General features: G+C 36.4%; 1 protein-coding gene across 1 annotated transcript in view; it reads left to right on the top strand.

Moving 5' to 3' along the window:
- Positions 1–917: 917 nt before the first annotated feature.
- The window catches only part of prss12 (serine protease 12), a 48,031-nt gene continuing 28,640 nt past the window's right edge, over positions 918–20,308 (top strand). The window contains exons 1-7 of the mRNA XM_084105724.1: positions 918–1,656; positions 4,652–4,790; positions 8,478–8,656; positions 8,754–8,904; positions 13,616–13,794; positions 15,030–15,171; positions 15,264–15,460. Of these exons, the coding sequence (XP_083961850.1) occupies positions 1,308–1,656; positions 4,652–4,790; positions 8,478–8,656; positions 8,754–8,904; positions 13,616–13,794; positions 15,030–15,171; positions 15,264–15,460 (1,336 nt within the window). The 5' untranslated portion in view covers positions 918–1,307. The remainder of the gene's footprint in view (positions 1,657–4,651; positions 4,791–8,477; positions 8,657–8,753; positions 8,905–13,615; positions 13,795–15,029; positions 15,172–15,263; positions 15,461–20,308) is intronic.

The raw sequence follows: 20,308 nt of genomic DNA, 5'->3' as shown, positions 1-20,308 counted from the left end.
TTTATTGATGTATTTATATTGTACAGAGGGCTCCATCACGTTGTTTCAGAATGTTATTTTTTATGCCATTTTTGGATGTTTGTAAGGGGACATATATTTATTATCCAATTGTGTTATTTTTATTTGATTTTGTTTATTCTACTACTCATCTAATCTTATCTAATAATAATAATAATAATAATAATAATAATAATATATTTTTAATCCTAAATTTACTTTTCCTCTTAGATTTTGAAAATATATTATATTCTCTAGAAATTATTTAAAAAATGTAAAGAGAAGTATAATGGTGTGATATAATGTTTTAAATCACACTGAAAGTTTTAAAGTTCTCTTGCTTCAATCTCCAAACACCTTCAATCTCTAAAAGAGCTGTTACCACAAAGAAAGAAAAAGAAAGAAAAAAAAATCAATGAACAGCATTTATTTGAAATAGAAATCTTTTGTAACATTATACACGTATTCCCTGTCACTTCTGATCAATTGAATAGGTCCTTTCTGTAAATAAATATGCCTATTTCTTTCTTCTTCTTTTCTTACTTATCCCAAGCATTTTTTGTTTCCACAAAAATATTAAGCAGCAAACCCGGGTTTCAACATTGATAATGTTTTTGAGCAGCAAATCATCTTAGAATGATTTCTGAAGGATCATGTGACACTGAAGACTGGAGTAATGGCTGCTAAAAATTCAGCTTTGCCATCTAAATTACATTTTAAAATAGGCTATATTAAAACAGAAAACGTGTAGTGTTTATGTCTGTTTTATTCTGGAGCAGTTATTATTTTCCTGACACAAGAGGGCAGACGTGAACTTTGTCTCGTCCGTTGGTCATTGCGACCATTCCTGAATGCTTGAACACAATATTTCACACCGGAGCCTCGGAGAAAACAACAGTGATGACCACACCAGACCAGACACTTATAATGAGTTCACTGAACGTGGCAGACTCGTTTGAGTTCACATTCTGGGAGGATCGGTTCGGCGCGCGTACATTAATCGTGGACCATCTCCCAGAAGAATGTGTGCTGTCCTGACTATTCTGTAGTGGAATTAATTTGCCTCATACTATTTTGGATTTTCTGCACTTTAATGAAGGACATCATTATTGATTTTTGATTTTTTTTACTTCAAATCTCTGGTGACTCAATCATCAATATGCATGAGTCATTATAAGCCCCGGGCTTCCCCGCGCGGTTTCTCTTTAATTGATCAGCGTCTGACTCTGATTCTCCAATAACAGCCAAAAGACAAGATGAGACAACTCAAGGACCATGTCTCCATATAGACTGGAGGAGGAACTGTTGTTATGGTTATGGTGACAGTGGCAGACAGGTTGATCGTGATGGATGTGAGATGTGGGTTTCTCTTCACCCTCGGCACGCTGCTGCTCATCGCCTGCACTCACGGGTCTCCGTTCACCGACTGTATTCAAAGCAAAGGCAAAGCGGGCTTTTACGTGGGATCTATAGACGCCACCGAATCAGGCGTGAAATGCATGAACTGGAACGACGTGCCCGGTGTTAAAGAGCGATATCCGGGGAAAGGTCTTGGAGATCACAGTTTCTGTCGGAACCCGGACGGGAGAATTCGGCCCTGGTGTTTCTTCCCAAACAGCAGAGGACGCATTGACTGGGGGTACTGCGATTGCAAACAAGGTATATATAAGCTACATAAATAAAATGAATTTGCAAGAGCAGTATTTTATATGAACTTATGCGAGGGGAAAAACGCGCGTCAAGTGTTTCTTTTCTTAGACAAAAGACCTCCACGCGCAGATCTAGTCGTTCAAGATTTCTAAAGATTAGTTTAATGTTCATTCTTAAGTGTTTTGCTTAACTTATGATTGATAGTTAAACATATTCAGATCAAGAAAACAGTGCAATGCACCACGCAAGCTTAGACATGTCCAAACTTCACTGCATCCACGCGTGGGAAAGGTATGCGCGCCTCAGGTAGCACCTATAATGAGAACAAAGCAGCCACTCTCATCCGGCGCACGAGGTCATTTTATCATTTGGGTCTTACTTTGAGACAACGATCTCTAACAGAAATTTCGCAATGTAAGTTATTTCTGTTGCAGCAGAAGCTGTATAGAAATGAGTAAATATGCACGAGCGCGTCTCGTGCAAGTCTTGAGCTGCTCAGAGCTTTTGCATTGCTGACAGGCTCGAGCGCGAGATCTGGAGTCAGTGCGCTGTTAAGAAGTTAGTCAGTAAGGTTTCATTTGGCAATCACTATTTGAAAGTGAATTTTGACTTTTGTGACAAACGCGAGGCGAGAGTATAAATAGTATCGAGAGCGAGACGTATAATGCATCTACTGTAGGCTACGAGAGACCGGGTCGATCCCCGGGTCGATCCACCCCCCCCCCCCCCCCCCCCCCCCCCCCCACACACACACACACACACACACACACCTTTTAAGGTACATTTGTTTTTAAAAGTCAATTTCTGTATAATTACATAAGATAAATTCTTGGCTAAAAAACCCCTAAACATTTCCACTTTTCCCTGGGAAAAAATGTTAGTGGAACACACGACACGTTGACCTTTTGTGACAACATGTCCCAATGTTGTGAGTGTGACTGTGAGATAAGTAAACTCCCCTTGTGAAAACTAGTCCCACGTGTTACCAAGAACAATGAACTGTATTGTAAGATATATATATATATTCTATATATATATATACACAGTTGTGCTCAAAAGTTTACATAATCCTTTCAGAATCTGTGAAAATGTGGATATCTTTTTTTTTTTTACAAAATAAGAGGGATCATAAAAAATTCATATTTTTTATTTAGTACTGTCCTGAATAAGATATTTAAGATAAAAGATGTTTACATATCCACAAGACAAAAAATAGCTGAATTTATAAAAATGACCCTGTTCAAAAGTTTACATATTGATTCTTACTGTGTGTCATTACCATAGACTGTAAACATTTTTTTTTACAGTCTATGGTAACGACACACAGTAAGAATCAATATGTAAACCATTCGTTACCTGAATGATCCACGAGTCCACGACTGTTTTTTTTGTTTGTTTTGTGATGGTTGTTCTTGAGTCCCTTGTTTGTCTAGAGCAGTTAAACTGCCTAATGTTCTTCAGAAAAATCCTTCAGGTCCTGCAAATTACTCCGTTTTAAATAATAAATAACCCTTTCCAGCAGTGACTGTATGATTTTGAGATCCATATTTCATATTTCCATATATTCTAATATAGGCCTTAGAAATAACACTTGGAGAAGAGGTATAAAGTTTTAGGTTGAGTTCCTCTATAATCTTTCCATATTTATTATTTGTGACATTTGTTTACAATCTTTCCAATAGTATTATTATTAGTTAAAAATCACTTTGAATGTGGACAGCTTATCAGTGTATTAAATGGGAAACGGATGAGTTTATTTAAATATTTTGGTATTCTACTAGTTTACATTTCCAGCATGCATCCGCTGCCTCACATTTTCCAAATATTCTGTAAAAGTTTTGAAGCTCTGAAATGTTTGAAGAACATGTGCTGCCATCAAGTTTGGTTGTGCACTGTGTGATTTATAACTGAATGCAACAGCTGGGCGGCTCATAATGTAAACACTGGATGCATAAAAGGTGCCATCCCCCCCCCCACCCCCCCTCTCACACACACACACACACACACACACACAGACACCGACACACACACACAGACAAAGACACACGCACACGCACACAGACAAAGACACACGCCCACAGACAAAGACACACGCACACACACACACACACACACACACACACACACACACACACACACACACACACACACACACACACACACACACACCTGTTCCAGTAGCAAGTGAATATATTAATACTGTTGTGGCCACACACACACACCTGTTCCATGCAGTAGCAAGTGAATATATTAATACTGTTGTGGCCACATTTTTAATGTAATCTTAAAATATTTTTTATGCAAGTTTACATTATTGATCTATTTTATGTTTAAATGCTACATTTTATAGGTAGTGTTTTCAGTTTGGGGTATCTGTTAAATTACAGTAATACAACTTATAATGTATATTTTATAATAAAAATACCAATTATTGCATTGTTTGCAATATTTTACTGTATTTTGATCATCAGTATCTCTGAATTACCAAGTTAATTTGTATCCAATACCTACAGACTGTACATGTGGCTAAAAGAGCAATTTTTAGTTCTCAACTATAAATTAATATACTGTAAACATGTGAATATTATGTCCAGTTAGAATGCAGAGATGTATTTTAATAGTAAAGAAATGGCTTATCTCATCTGCACCCAGTGGTTTTATAATAGACATTTTTGTACTGCTGTACTCAATAGCTTACATTGTTTTCATGATTGTTTTCTTACGTAATTTTCAGTATCTCATGCAAAAACACACACATTTATTATAGAACTGACAAGTGAAACTCATGTGGAGGTCAAAGCTTTCCTCTTTCATCACATAAAGCAAGTCATGGATTAATGTTTTCGTGCTGCGTAACTGTGGGAACATTCGTAATGCACACATTTATCAAAATTACGGAGACCAGTGGAACGAATTGTTTGCAGAACATTTACTTTTATCACCTGCCTGAGCAGTGAAGGTCAACAACACTCAAGTTTAACTCACTTTTTGTGTGTATTTGCAGGCTCTTTGCGACTGCAGGGAGGCAGATCCAAGTTGGATGGTACAGTAGAAGTGTATTTGAATGGCGTGTGGGGAACCATCTGCAGTAATGACTGGGATGACCGAGATGCCGCTGTGGTGTGTCGACAGCTGGGACAGGGGTAACACATACACGCATATACTGTACAATACACACAGTATGTAAAACATACTGTCATACCACTTGCAGTATGTAGGCTGTTTGCAATATCTGAAAGACTTACTATATTTATCAATATATGCAGTATATCACAGATCATACTTTGCAGAATACCATACCCTGCAATGCATTGGACTTGACATCCATTTCTAGTGTGATGAATGACTTAATGTATTATAGCAAACTCTTACTGTCATATTTCTAATAAGTGTTGATCACAAATAATTATATTGTTTTGTATATATTATATTATTAACTATAGTAAACTAAACATTTAGTATCTATTAGACCACAGTTCTTGAAGCTTTAGTGTGTTTAGTGTGAAGGTGGATCGTATCAAAATTGCTTTGTTACACTTTATTTTAATGTGACGTAGTTACATTATACTTACTCAAATAAGTACTGTATGTACTGTATGTATGTAAGTATGTACTTGCAATAGAGTTACGGTAGAGTTTGGTTTAGGTTTAGTTACTTGTAATTATGCATAATTTACTGTTATTACTTTAGTATTTGTAGTAACGTGTAACTACGACACCTTAAAAAAAAGTTTCCGCCCTGTTTAGGTAATCTGGCCCAAAATGCAGAAATAATTGTGCTTGACTTGATACTTGATACTGGACAATCAGGAGATAAAGGAATAGTTCAACCAAAAATGTACATGTCATCATCATTATCTACTCACTCTAATGTCATTCCAAATGGTTTGACTTTCTCTCGACTGCACAAGCTTCAAAAAGCTATTTTATCCTGAAAATTAGATTTAGAAATGCAAAATAACCATCCCTGACCCTGAGATACTAACTGGATGCCATTATCTGACTTAAACATGCAATATGGTGAGGTCATGTGACAACAATGTTACACTCTACTAATGTTACTTGAATAATGCATACTGTTTCACAAAGGTTGCATAAAGTAGGCAGTATGCATAGTAAGAACAGACTAAGAATTCAGACTAAGAATTTTATTTTTCCCAAAACCTGAACACAAACCAGACATACTATGTACCGCTGAAATATTCAGCATATGTTATGTCTGTCCATGGTGGACGGTAAGAGATGTGTTTGTAGTTAGTTTTTGAAGTCAATGCTGCCACAAAGAGATAGTTGCTGTGTTCCGACAACCATATGCTTTGTTTATTCCCTAACCACAAAACATCTTTGTAAGGTTGTACATGGAATCCTTTGGTATTTGACCCCAGTGGGTCAAAGGTCAATCTTTCACCTTTAAACACGGCATATGCTCAGTGAGTTGTCAGGCGGTGAATATATGTGTGCGGGTGTTTTAAAAGATCGCTGATTTCCCCAGAGAGTTCTAATCTCTATCTCGAACACACCCATGTGGTTTGTGTCTATCACGGTCACACACATCTGAGAGCATTTGTCTGAGGTCATTACTGAGTGTGCTTAGGGAGAGGTGACAGCAGGGTCTCGTAGATCACATGACACAACAATGACAGTTATAAATCTGACAAAAAGTATTATTTTACCATTAAAATATGAAACGGATACATACATATGCGTGGACCCGTCATCATTTGACCTCGGGAGCTTGTCCATATGCAATTTGTGAATAATTCATTGGGTGTCTCAGCTTTGATAGATGAACAGACTATTTAAAAGCTAGAGAGACAGATAGACTTCACTGACATTGATTTATGTTTTCCATCTGTCTGTCCACCACAGAAGCTCTCAAGCTTTGTATAGTAGAAGCTTATAGGCAGCAAATTACATTCTTAAGAATAAAAACATATTTCAGTATTCTGCCAATTTCATTAACATTGACTCATTGTTTTAAAGTAGTTCAGATTTGAGAAATTTGTCTTGAAATCTCTGTGCTCCATTCTTTTGCTAGTACTTCCCTTGTTTGTATATTTATATAATAGTATATAAATACATAAAACATACAGAGATTCTAATGTTATACATTATCAGTCAAAGGTTTAGATTTAGTAAGACCTTCTTTGGGGAAAAAACTTTTATTCTGCAAGGGTGCATTGAATTTATCTAAAGTGACAGTAAAGACATATATAATGCTACAAAATATTTCTTTTTCAAATAAATGCTATTCTTTTGAACTTTGTATTCATCAACAAATCCTGAAAAAATGTATTACGGTTTCCACAAAAATATTAAGCAGCACAATTGTTTCCAACATTGATGATAATAAAGAAATGTTTCTTGAGCACCAACTCAGCATATTAGAATGATTTCTGAAGGATCATGTGACACTAAAGACTGGAGTAATGATGCTGAAAATTGAGCTTTGCCATCTCAGGAATAAATTACATTTTAAAATATTTTCAAATAGAAAACAGTTATTTTAAATTGTAACAATATTTCACAATATCACTATTTTACTATATTTTGCTCAAATAAATGCAGCCTTGCTGAGCATAAGAGACTCATTTTAAAAACTTTAAAAAATCTTCCTGATACCAAACTTTTAAACGGTAGCCTATATTTCTTTGTTGAGCATTGTTAAATTAATTATTCAGTGTAAACCAATTATTTGTTAATGTAATAGGTAACATGTAGCCTTTTTGGCACCTTTTTTTATCTTTCAATATTTCATCTCATATATGAATGACTGAACAAATATAATGTAGAGAAACGATCACCGGCTTAATGGTTGACATGAATCAAAAGTGCTTATGCTGAAGAAGTTGAGATGTTTAAGAGTTGCCAGGTTATGAGATTCATGGGATTAAATCTTTTAAATTTATTCTGTAATTTAGTTTTACGCATTTATAAATAACAAAATATTCTGTCAGTGGTATCTTCATTTTCTTGTAAAAACATGTGAACTGAGATCATTGTACATGTCAGTCAGACAGCTCCTTATCAATATCCCGACCATATTTTTCAGAGCAGGGACAGAAGAGAGTTCCAACAGTTACTCAAGAATAATTTGCAATACTGAACAGCATAATGCAGAATTATCTGTGGCTATAAAAGTTTCTAATGCTTAATTTATCAAAAAAAAAAAAAAAATCAAGTTCGCAAAAATTTCTTGCGACTGCATCTGCATCATTTGCAACCCCATGAGGGGTCGTGACCCCAGTGTTCAGAACATGTGGTCTACTATTTATCATTTGTGACCCTGGATGACAAAACCAGTCACATGGGTCAATTTTTGGAAACTGAGATTTATACATCATATGAAAGCTGGATAAATAAGCTTTCCATCGATGTATGGTTTGTTATGATAGGACAATATTTGGCCGAGATACAAGTATTTGAAAATCTGGAATCTGAGGGTGCAAAAAAATCGAAACATTGAGAAAATCGCCTTTAAAGTTGTCCATTTATGTTCGCGATTGTGTTGCATTCACTCACAAAAATAAATGTTTTATATATTTGCGGTAGGAAATGAACAAAATATCTTCATGGAACATGATCTTTACTTAATATCCTAATGATTTTTGGCATAAAAGAAAAATCGATAATTTTGACCCTTACAATGTATTGTTGACTATTGCCACAAATATACCCGTGCGACTTGTGACTGGTTTTGTGATCCAGGGTCACATTTACAAACTTTGACAAAGGTTCATGAATAGTTGAAATATCATGAAAACTAAATGGATTAAATGACTGAAGTGAGATAAATTAGACAAAAATGAAAAAATCTCACTTTGTCTCAGTTACAGGGCACGTGCACGTGTGAGTCCTCTGTCACGTCTGGTGGTGTCTGTAGTTCACTGGCAGACTGTGGGCTGTGAGGGACAGGAAGAGGACTTACTGCAGTGCAATCGCACCGTATGGAACGGGGGAGAGTGTGTTAACCGCCAGGCGGCTGCCGTCTCTTGCACACCAGTGGAGGGTATGCACATGCTCACAGATACATAAACACAGATGCAATCACAAATATACTCTCAAGTAAAGGGAAAATATCTTGAAGCTTGTGTGTGTATGTATAGCTTCAGTGTTTGTCCCGGTGCGTCTCTCTGGTGGTCCATCAGCGCATGAGGGCAGAGTAGAGGTGCATCATGCAGGACAGTGGGGCACAGTGTGTGATGACCAGTGGGACGATAATGACGCTGAGGTGGTCTGCAGACAGCTGGGGTTGGGGTAAGACACACACACACACACACACACACACACACACACACACGTCACACACGTTGTGTTCTCATGTTTTATGGGGACTTTCCATAGACATAATGATTTTTTTAAATTGTGCAAACTGTATATTCTGGCCCCATACACTAACGCTACACCTAAACCTACCCATCACAGAAAACTTTATTCATTTTTACATTTTCCAAAAGCATCACTTAGTATGATTTATAATCTGTTTTCTTCATGGGGACCAAAAAATGTCTATACAGGGACAAGGATTTTGGATATTGCCATCTTTGTGGGGACATTCCCCATAATGTAGAGTTTACCAGGCCACACACACACACACACACACACACACACACACACACACACACACACACACACGCACACATTTGGTTTTGGTTTTAAAATCCAATCTTTTGTGTTACAAATCCAATTCGGTCAAATCAGGTCCATTCAGATAGTAAAGAATAGGGGTCCCCAATCCTGTTTCAAGCCTTCAAGCTCCAGCCCTGATCAAACACAACTAAACCAGCTAGTTAAGATCTTCAGGATAACTTCTGAGAGGTGGGTTGGATTAGGGTTGGATCTGAACTCTGCAGGTAGTTAGGGCTGCGTCCGAAAGCTTAAAAATGCTATCTTTGGAGGATGCATTCCACGGTAGGAAGGCATCAAGGCACGTCCGAATCCAATAGTCACTCCTGAGATAGCTTCATCTGATAAATTTTTGAAGATAGATATATCCTTCGCTGCCTTTGATATCCCACAATCCTGTGTGTACCATTCCGTGACAGCTAAAAAATTAAGATGGCATCTGAAAGTTGCGGTTGGTGGTCAGTTTCTGTGTAAATGTTCGTTTTTGAGCAACATTTTCCACTTTTGATGTTATTTCTAGCAAAAACATTACTATTGAAGTAATTTTATATATTATTTAGTTATCACCAAAGCTCTATTTTGTTGTAGAATATTAAACTGTTATGCTGCCTCAGAAGTCTGTTCGAAATCAGTTACCTTTGTGCTCAAACGCTGCCTGCAAAGTCATTGCCTGATAAGGCAGCGAGGCAAAAAGTCAGCTGCCTAAGCTTTCAGACGCTGCCTAGATCTCCAGGAACAGGACTGGGCACCCCTGGTGTAGAAAATATCTGGTATATCTACATTGGTTGGCTGCCATAGTAGAGAGATAAGAGAAAAAAAAGAATCATATCATTCCGCTGTGGTACTGAAATCATTATAGGCGCATCAGACAACACAACATTCATGCATATGCTTAGTTGTCATTCAGTACATAGTGAATGCCACTTATGAGAATGAATGAATGAATGGATTCAGACACGGCTCCAGACACTACTGCGCTTTGTGTATAACATTACATTCATGTTTTGTCCCATATTATGAAACATACTTGAAATCTGATCTAACTGGAATTATTTTAATCACATTTTACACCACATATTGATTATATGAATTGGATTGGGTTTGTTTTAATTTTTTTTTTACTATTGATATGCTGATTAATTCATTAATTGTATCACAATATTCTTAACAAATATTTATATTTGTATTCCTTTTACATTTATTTTTATTTTATTTAAATATTTAATTGTTTTAAATGAATTCATTATTAATAATTTATTAATTGACAGCCCTTCAAAAAACTAGACATGTATGCCAAAGAAATCAGCCTGTCTGAACATAGCCATAGAGGCATGACCTGTTTTTTTGGGAACACACTGTCTAGGAACACCAGGGCGTTCTTTTCAACTGAGATGTGTGAAAATAGAAGGAAGATCGAGAGGAGGTAGGAGTGATAAATAGGGAAAGAGAAAGAGAGGAGTTGAGTGTCTTCTCTGCATAAAAATGTGAAATATTTTCTTGGGAGGTCCCTGACACACAAAGCCAAAGTGTTCTCGGTAAGAAAGTGAGTGTGTGAGAGACGGACAGAAAATTGAGATAATGAAAGGATGAGTGCCAGAGGAAGACAGATCGAGAAGGCAAAGAGGCGTAAAGGGTGATTTAGTGGGAGGAAAGGAATTAGAGAGGAACGGAAAGAGGGAATGGAAAGATCAAGATGTGAATCAGGTTGATTGTTTCTAGCTTTTCAACTATAGTGTAACAACGGACGTAATAAATGGCGCCCAAAAGTGAGCTTTGCAGGTGTTTGAGTTTGTATAATAATCACTCATGTGAATGGCTCTTTATTGAGCTGAAACAACTCCTGTAGAATAAAATGCATGGGTTCGTGCACATGTCTGAAACCACAGTTCCACTTCATTTGCCTCTCAACTTTCAGTGATTATTGACTGCTGAACTTTGTGCTTGATTGCCTATTAATCACAGAAAGAATTAAAAATATATATAATCTCATAGCACACTCTTAATGTGACCCACAAAGTCTGCTTGAAACAATTCGATTTTAAATGTGAGTGTTGCATTAGTAGTCTGTTGTTACAGAAATCTCTCCTTGTTGGAGCTCTGCCATCCTCACCGATTAAGAATGGAAGAGCCCGAGGGTAACAGACTAAATGGCTGCCTCTGACATTTCTCTCCCATTACCTGTTATGTATAACTGTGGCCCATTTTGCCAAAAAAGAGGTTCCATGCTAACATAAACAATTGCAATAGACTAAATCATGGAGTGGATTTATCCTTCAGGGCTGTAATATATATTCCTGCTCAATTTTAGTGAGAAAAAAATCACATTAATTAAAGGATTAGTTCACTTTCAAAAATTTTTTGCTGATAATTTACTCACCCCGATGTCATCCAAGATATCCATGTCTTTCTTTCTTCAGTCGAAAAGAAATTAAGGTTTTTGAGGAAAACATTCCAGGATTTTTCTACACAGAATGGGCTTCAATGGCAACCAACTATACCAATGTTCAAAGAAGGTTCAAATGTCCGTCTCATTGCAGCTTCAAAGTCTCTACACGATCCCAGTTGAGAAATAAGGGTCTTATCTAGCAAAACGATTGGTCATTTAAAAAAAAAAAATATATATATATATACTTTTTAACCACAAATGCCCGTCTAACATGACTGTCAATCTCCCTCGGACTGGGGCTCCATGCAAGATCTCACCTCGTGGGGTCTCAATGATCCTAAGAAAGGTGAGAAATCAGCCCAGAACTACACGGGAGGAGCTGGCCAATGACCTGAAAAGAGCTGGGACCACCGTTTCCAAGGTTACTGTTGGTAATACACTAAGACGTCATGGTTTGAAATCATGCATGGCACGGAAGGTTCCCCTGCTTAAACCAGCACATGTCAAGGCCCGTCTTAAGTTTGCCAATGACCATTTGGATGATCCAGAGGAGTCATGGGAGAAAGTCATGTGGTCAGATGAGACCAAAATAGAACTTTTTGGTCATAATTCCACTAAACGTGTTTGGAGGAAGAAGAATGATGAGTACCATCCCAAGAACACCATCCCTACTGTGAAGCATGGGGGTGGTAGCATCATGCTTTGGGGGTGTTTTTCTGCACATGGGACAGGGCGACTGCACTGTATTAGTCTCCAGACCTAAACCCAATAGAGAATCTTTGGAGGGAGCTCAAACTCCGTGTTTCTAAGCGACAGCCCAGAAACCTGACTGATCTAGAGAAGATCTGTGTGGAGGAGTGGGCCAAAATCCCTCCTGCAGTGTGTGCAAACCTGGTGAAAAACTACAGGAAACGTTTGACCTCTGTAATTGCAAACAAAGGCTACTGTACCAAATATTATCATTGATTTTCTCAGGTGTTCAAATACTTATTTGCAGCTGTATCATACAAATAAATAGTTAAAAAATCATACATTGTGATTTCTGGATTTTCTTTTTTAGATTATGTCTCTCACAGTGGACATGCACCTACGATGACAATTTCAGACCCCTCCATGATTTCTAAGTGGGAGAACTTTCAAAATAGCAGGGTGTTCAAATACTTATTTTCCTCACTGTATATATATATATTTTTTGTTCTTCGACTGAAGAAAGAAAGACATGGATATCTTGGATGACATGGATATCTTGGACTGTAGTTTTGTGTTACATACTTTTAAAAAGAGTACTTATTACGTAAATAATATACTTTAAATGAATATACTGTACTGAATGTCAGGCAATTAAACGAGTGGTTTTAAAAGTGTACTTAACGGTGTTAAGATTACATTAGTGTTTTTTTGTGTTTAGTGATATATTATCTGCAAGTTGAGTTTTTAAAAAACACTTTTAAGATTTGAAGTACACTACAAGCGCACAGTCAGTTGTTACATGTATGGTCTGTCTCCCTTGTTTCATAGTGTTTTTGGTTTAGTCCTGTGACCCAGTTTTCCCCAGTCTGTCTAATTAGTCATCTCCTTTCACCTGTGTCATGTTTTATCATCATCATCCTTCTTCGTGCTATTTCCACAACCACGCTACGTAACATCAATACAATGAAATGTACTTATTTTTCACAATGGCTTGACAGTTCTTCAGTGCAAGAAAAATCGCATTTGAAGAAGCTCATCTGAATCATAATATAATGCATGCAGCACTCACAAATAACTGATTTTATAATAACTATGTATATGAACGACTGCAAATCAGCTGGAAAAAATAGCTAGAGTGGGATGCCAGCTTTAATCTTAATCTACACAATGATTGTTTTACTTTCTTTGAGTCGTTATGACTTTCAGTGATTAAAATTTTCCACTGAAGTGTTGTTTTTTGTACTATATTCTGATGTTTGTGTACAGTGGCATCGCTAAGGCTTGGGTGGGAGCATATTTCGGTGCAGGCTCGGGGCGTGTATTGTTGGACGAGGTGAGCTGCACAGGAAATGAGCTTTCCATAGAACAGTGTCCAAAAAACGCCTGGGGGGAGCACAACTGTGACCACACAGAGGATGCTGGAGTTTCTTGTATCCCACTTACAGGTATATACATATACAAATATGGACAAAACTTATGTGAGAAACAGACTACAGTTCTATTAAATTGCATGATATATGTATAGGTTTGGGAACTGAGGGCCATTTGTTAAACAATATCAGAATCATGTGACATTCAGTTCCTCTGACAGTAGCTGCGTCCGAAATGTGACACGTGTCAAAAAAGCAGTATGTCCAAATTCACAGTACTGATAAAAAAGTACCTGGATGACCTTCTACTTCCAGTGAGATTCTGGTGTGCATATGATACTATATAGAACATACTTTTTTAGCAGCCCTGAAGTAATTACTCAAAATAAGTGTACTTCTTAAAATATACTTTAAAAGGAAAATTTAACATTACAAAGTGCAATTTTTTAAGAAAGTGTATTAAGAATAAAAAAAACTACTTTTTTCCCCTTAATTTATTATATGCATTTTATTAGTATTATTGTTTATATATACTGCTGATATTTGCTAATCCTCCTACGAGGTAGGGGTGGTTACTCATTATTGGTGTTTTTTCCCCTCTTTTCTCTTCTTCCATCATTCAGTTACATGTGGGGAAAATATTGTGTAAAAAGAAGAAAGGGCAGACAACGTTTTCTCTTTCATGTTTGTCTGTTTTTTTTTTTTTTTTGTCTGTACAATACAAATGTAAGAAAAAAGTTACTTTAAGTAGTAAAAACTTTAATGTGAGACAAAGAAAAGAAGGAACAGAGGGCTTAAATACGCAGGGGAACATCATTAACGGAACAGGAAACAGGTGAGAAGTAATTAGAAACCATGACAACTAATGAATAAATTAAATCACAGGCAAAACAAGTGACAGGGAAAACCAAACAGATCATGGCAATGAAACTAAACAGAACATGACTGTGACATAAGTATACTTAAGTGGACCTATATTTAATTAATATTATATTATATACAAGTACAGTTTTAAAAAAACATTACAAGTGCACTTCTTTTCAGAACTAGTTTTGTGAGTGAGCAACTCTTGTAAGTTGATTCTTTTCAGTGAATCAAACCATACGAGGCTATCAGTGTACTCCAGCTGATTTTGAAATGAAGGACTCTTATGAGCCAGTTCTATTTAGTTAATCAAATGCATATACTTTACAATTTAATGTTGAACTTATTTTTTACAACATATTTTGCCAGGATTGTTTTAAATTTATGTTTACCTGAGGTTGATGTTAATACCAGGTGTAAAAGGAGTCCCTCTCTCTCTTTTTGAGATGGTGCAGTGCGTCTGGTGGGTGGTGTGAAGGGTTATGAAGGGAGACTGGAGGTTCATTACAGAGGTCAGTGGGGGACCGTGTGTGATGATGGCTGGACACAGACTAACACGCAGGTCGTCTGCAGGCAGCTGGGCTTCAGGTAGCACACACACATGCAACATTAAGTTATTTGATTTGATTGCTGGTGTGTTTATCATTTACAGCTTTGTTAATGCTGTTGTGTTGATGCAGATCAGGGGAGAGTGTGTCACCAGGGCGGTTCGGGATGGCGGCAGGTCCTATTCTCCTGGATGATGTCAGGTGCACAGGAAAAGAGCCCAGCGTCACACACTGCAACCGGAGGGGTTGGCTCAAACACGACTGTACTCACAACCAAGACGTAGCCATTGTGTGCAACTCCCAACGCTCCAGACATGGAGTGCCCACCAGTAAGAGCTCTAACACTCACATACTCACACACTTTAACACCACCTTGTACATTCTCTCTAACCAGAGACACAAGAACAATTCAAACACTGAGGGAGACATAAATCTGACATTGCCTATAAAAAGCTGATACAGTTTTAAAGTTTGAAACCTAAACTTGCAGAAATGTCAGTCATTCTAGTATTCTAGTCATTCAAACTTTGTTGCAACAACTATGTTTCTTGTCTTCTCTGACAGAAGTTTCTTAATTTCAGTGACTAAATCAGCATGTGACACTGAAGACTTGAGTAATGGCTGCTTAAAATGCAGCATTGCTATTCAAGGAATAAAATACATTTTTTAAATATATTAAAATAGAGAGCAGTTATTTTAAATTGTAGTAATATTTCACAATATTACTGTTTTTACTGTATGTTAAATCAAATATATGCAGCCTTGGTGAACAGAGGACACTTCTCTCAAAAACATTTGTTATTATTTCAAACTTCTGACTAGGAGTGTACAGATAGATGAATGTTATTTAAACTAAGCTTCAATAGTTATCATCAGTCATTTTTAATAAAATTTAACACATACAGGTATAACATTTTATATATATATATATATATATATATATATATATATATATATGTTATACCTGTTTGCCCTTGGGCTCATTATCTTTGTATATTTAAGTTTTTGTTTTCCTCTTTGTTTTCAGTTGAGTTGTCTGGTATTGTCGCGTCTACATGCTGTTTGCTTCGTATCTGTGGACTACCTGTGTTTGTTTAATTTAAAAAAATACTTTTGTTTTGGACCTTTTGAATCTTGATCATCTTGATCACTAGAGGCCCTTAAAACACTTTTATGTGCACTCCATCACTACATATGGTTCAGATATGAGAGGTAATATACTTTTGTATTAGCACTTCAGAGTTATTACTTTAATGGTGTTGTTGTGGTGATGCCTCCATACCTGTAACACATGTGGCACAAGGGATGGTCTATGCAAACACAGATAAAACCTGAATTCCCCCTTGTGGAAGTCGATCTGTCTTTTAGCAGAACATTCTAAAAAAATAATGTGTTTGGCTCAAAATTAAAAAATGAACGCCACAGTTTGTATCAGGTTTTTTGAGTAATGTTTTAATTTATGACAATTTCGAATGAAATTATGTTCAACCAACAAATTATATTGTGTTAAATTAACTTAATAATTTGTAACATTAAAAAAATATTAAGTCGCTCCAACTACTTGAGTTGTAGCCCCGGAATCAATTAATTTTGAATCTATTTAAGTTCAAATCCACAGCTATAATAGCACATGCTTAATGTAACTTATTTAGCATGTATGTTTAATGAACAAGATATTATTTGTCACTGGCATTAACACAGTCATTGCTTATAGAGTTAATGTAGTGTTTAACTTCATGCAGTCTATTCATCAGCACAATGATAACCACAAAAAAATTCAACATTACAGAAACTCTTTTAAATGTCAAACATGACAGCATTAAACACTAACAGGTCTTTCCCTTCACTAAAAACAAATAAAATACGTAATCTCAACATTTATTCTTCTTATCCAGTCCTATGCAAAGCATGCTGGGAACTAGAAATCTACTACCCAAATTGCAGTTATCAAGACAATTTCCTTAAGTAACTACAACTTGCGTTTAAAAAAAATGAATGCAGAAATTTGAGTTTAAATTACACACAATATTAAGTTAATGTAATGATCAACATTATGTCAACAGAACTCAATAAAATAATGTTTGCAACTTAAAAGGTTTAAAATCAATAAATTAGAATTTTTAGCTTGCAACCATGCATTTAAGTTGTGGTAACAGGTTCCCTGAATTAATTTTTTTTTTTTTTTTTTTATTTTTTTTTTAACATAGTGTACAAATTTAAGAATACAAACCCCCCCAAACAATATAACCTTAACAGAACAAAACAAAACCAAGGGGGGTTGGACTAACATAAACAAGACTTAATCCTAGATGAATTATTACAGTGAGAACAATAATTATACACTATTCAGACTTGAGGAAATCTACGAAGGGCTGCCATATAGTTTGAAATTGGCGATGAGATTGGGACTCCAAGGAACGTATCCTCTCCAGTTATATGACATGAAACAATTCACATAACCAAGCTTTGAATGATGGAGAGTCTGAAGATTTCCAGTTTAAAAGTATCGTTTTTTTCGCAAGAGTCATGCCCATCAATAGAGGTCGTTGCTGCGATCTTGGAAGAGTATTCAATGTCTCAGAGGATCCAAGAATTGCAAGACCATGGTCTGGTTTAACCTCCTTTTGAAAGACTTTTGAAAAAAAATCAAATATATCAGTCCAAAAATTAAACAGTTTGTGACAAAACCAAAACATGTGTGACAAAGAACCCTCCTCTATTTTACATCTGTCGCAAACTGGAGAAATAGAATTGTATATTTTACTCAACTTCGTTTTGGAATAATACAATCTATGCACCACTTTAAACTGAATCAACCTGTGTCTCACATTTATTGAGCAATCTTGAATCTTTTTGAGACTGTCATTCCAGGTTTCATCGGACACTTCTTCATCAAAATCCTTAGCCCAGGCTTCTTTTATATGATTGGTGTTCACAGGCAGTTGGAAAGAATTAACGCAGCGTGAAACCAGATGTCTAGAGCTTGGATTTACCAAAAAAGTGTGCTCAAATGTGTTAAACTCTGGTTTGTCAATAAATTGTGGAATAACCATTTGAACAAAATGTCTCACTTTCAGATATCGAAAAAAGTCGGACCTTGAAAGATTAAATGCAGATTGCAATTGGCTAAAAGATGCAAATTTACCATCTATATAAAGGTCCCCGATAGACATCAGACCTTTACTTTTCCATTCAATAAAACCTCGGTCTTTCTGAGAGGGTCTAAACATGTGATTGTTAGCGATGGGTGTGAGGATCGAGACGTCAGGTAATTTAAGATGTTTCCTTATTTGATTTAATATTCGTATTGAATTTTTAACTATTATATTAGTACCAATTATTTTTGTTGAGGGAGAGACTTTTGAGAAAAGTAAAACTGGGAGACAAGATGTTGTAAGAGAAAATGTCTCTATCCTAAGCCATAGAGGATCAGCCACAGAGAAAGTTTCACTAGGAATACCCCTCTGCCAATATGATAAAGCCCTGGCATTTGCTGCCCAATAGTAATATTTAAACACTGGGAGCCCTAGGCCTCCCATCTGAGTGGGTTTCTGTAAGTGCGCTTTTGCAATTCGGGGAGTCTTGTAAGCCCAAATAAACAGTAGGATAACTGAATCCAAAAGCTTGAAAAAAGATAGGTACATAAATAGGCAAATTTTGAAAAAGGTAGAGGAACTGTGGTAAAGTGACCATTTTAATTGCATTAATTTTGCCTATCATAGATAGCGGAAGGAGCCTCCATCGCTCTATATTATCTTTTAATTTGTCCATCTTAGCCAAAAAGTTTAATTTAAATATTTGCTTGGGGTTCTTTGGTACCACAATGCCAAGATAGGTAAAGTGGTCTTCGACTGTTTTGAAAGGCGAGGGACCAACCTGGCTGGAATTTGTGTGTCTAGCAAGTGACATAAATTCACTTTTGGACCAGTTAATAGTATACCCGGAGATTTTACCAAAAGCATTAATATAATCAAGCAAATATGGGACTGATTTGGCTGGATCAGAAAGATATATTAATAGATCATCAGCATATAGACTAACTAAAGCTTCGTCCTTTCCCATCTTTATTCCATGTATATGTGGGTGACTTCTAATCCCTACTGCTAGAGGTTCCAACGCAATATCAAAAAGAAGAGGGGAAAGAGGATCTCCTTGCATAACTCCTCGATGCAACTCAAAAGGGTTAGATTTGTTAGAGTTTGTAAGAATGGATGAACGAGGACATAAATATAGAATTTTTACCCACTTGATAAAACGACTCCCAAACCCAAAGTGTTCCAGCACTTTTAGCATAAATGGCCACTCTATTTGATCAAATGCTTTTTGGGCATCTAGAGAGATGATTGCTCCTGAGGCTTCCTTACCACGCTCCTTATAAAGAATATTCAGAAGGAGACGAACATTGCAAAAGGAGAAACGACCTGGTATAAACCCAGTTTGGTCTGGGTGTACTATTGTTGAAATATGCTTTCCAAGTCTGTTTGCTAATACTTTTGTTATCACCTTCTGATCAAAGTTGAGAAGCGATATAGGTCTATAATTGGCTGGGTCCGTATAGTCTTTTCCTTTCTTTAATAGAACACAAATATTGGCCTCATATAATGAATTGGGGAGTCTGCCATTTTCATATGAGTCGTTGATCATTCTCAATAAGTAAGGGGCTAGTTTTAAAGAGAAGGCTTTATAAAATTCACATCCAAAGCCGTCTGGACCCGGTGCTTTGCCCGACGGAAAAGACTTGATGGCCTCTAAGATGTCCGCTTCAGAAAATGTGCATTCTAGATCTTCTTTTGCAATTTTATCTAACTGGGGAAGATTAAGACTATCAAAAAAAGATTCATAATCCTCTTGACTGACGTTGCATTTTGAGGAATAAAGATCAGAGTAAAAATCCCTAAAGGATTCATTAATTTCTTCTGGATTGGTTACAATCTCAGCTGTGTTTGACTTGATTTGATGAATTGTTTGCTTTGCTTGCTCACCCCTTAACTGTCTCGCTAATAAAGTTTCTGGTTTATCGCCTAATTCAAAGTGTTTTTGTTTCAGTTTAAGTAAGAGATTCTCAATTATTTGCTCAAGATCGAATTATATTCGTATTTTAAATTCAGTATCTTATTATAATCTTGTAATCCGGAGATTCTATATGCCTGTTCTAATGTTGTGAGTAAATTTTCAAT

Source organism: Abramis brama (assembly GCF_963993115.1).
Source record: "Abramis brama genome assembly, chromosome: 2".
In the NCBI taxonomy this organism is placed as follows: Eukaryota; Metazoa; Chordata; class Actinopteri; order Cypriniformes; family Leuciscidae; genus Abramis; species Abramis brama.
This window is presented reverse-complemented; position numbering and strand designations above follow the sequence as displayed.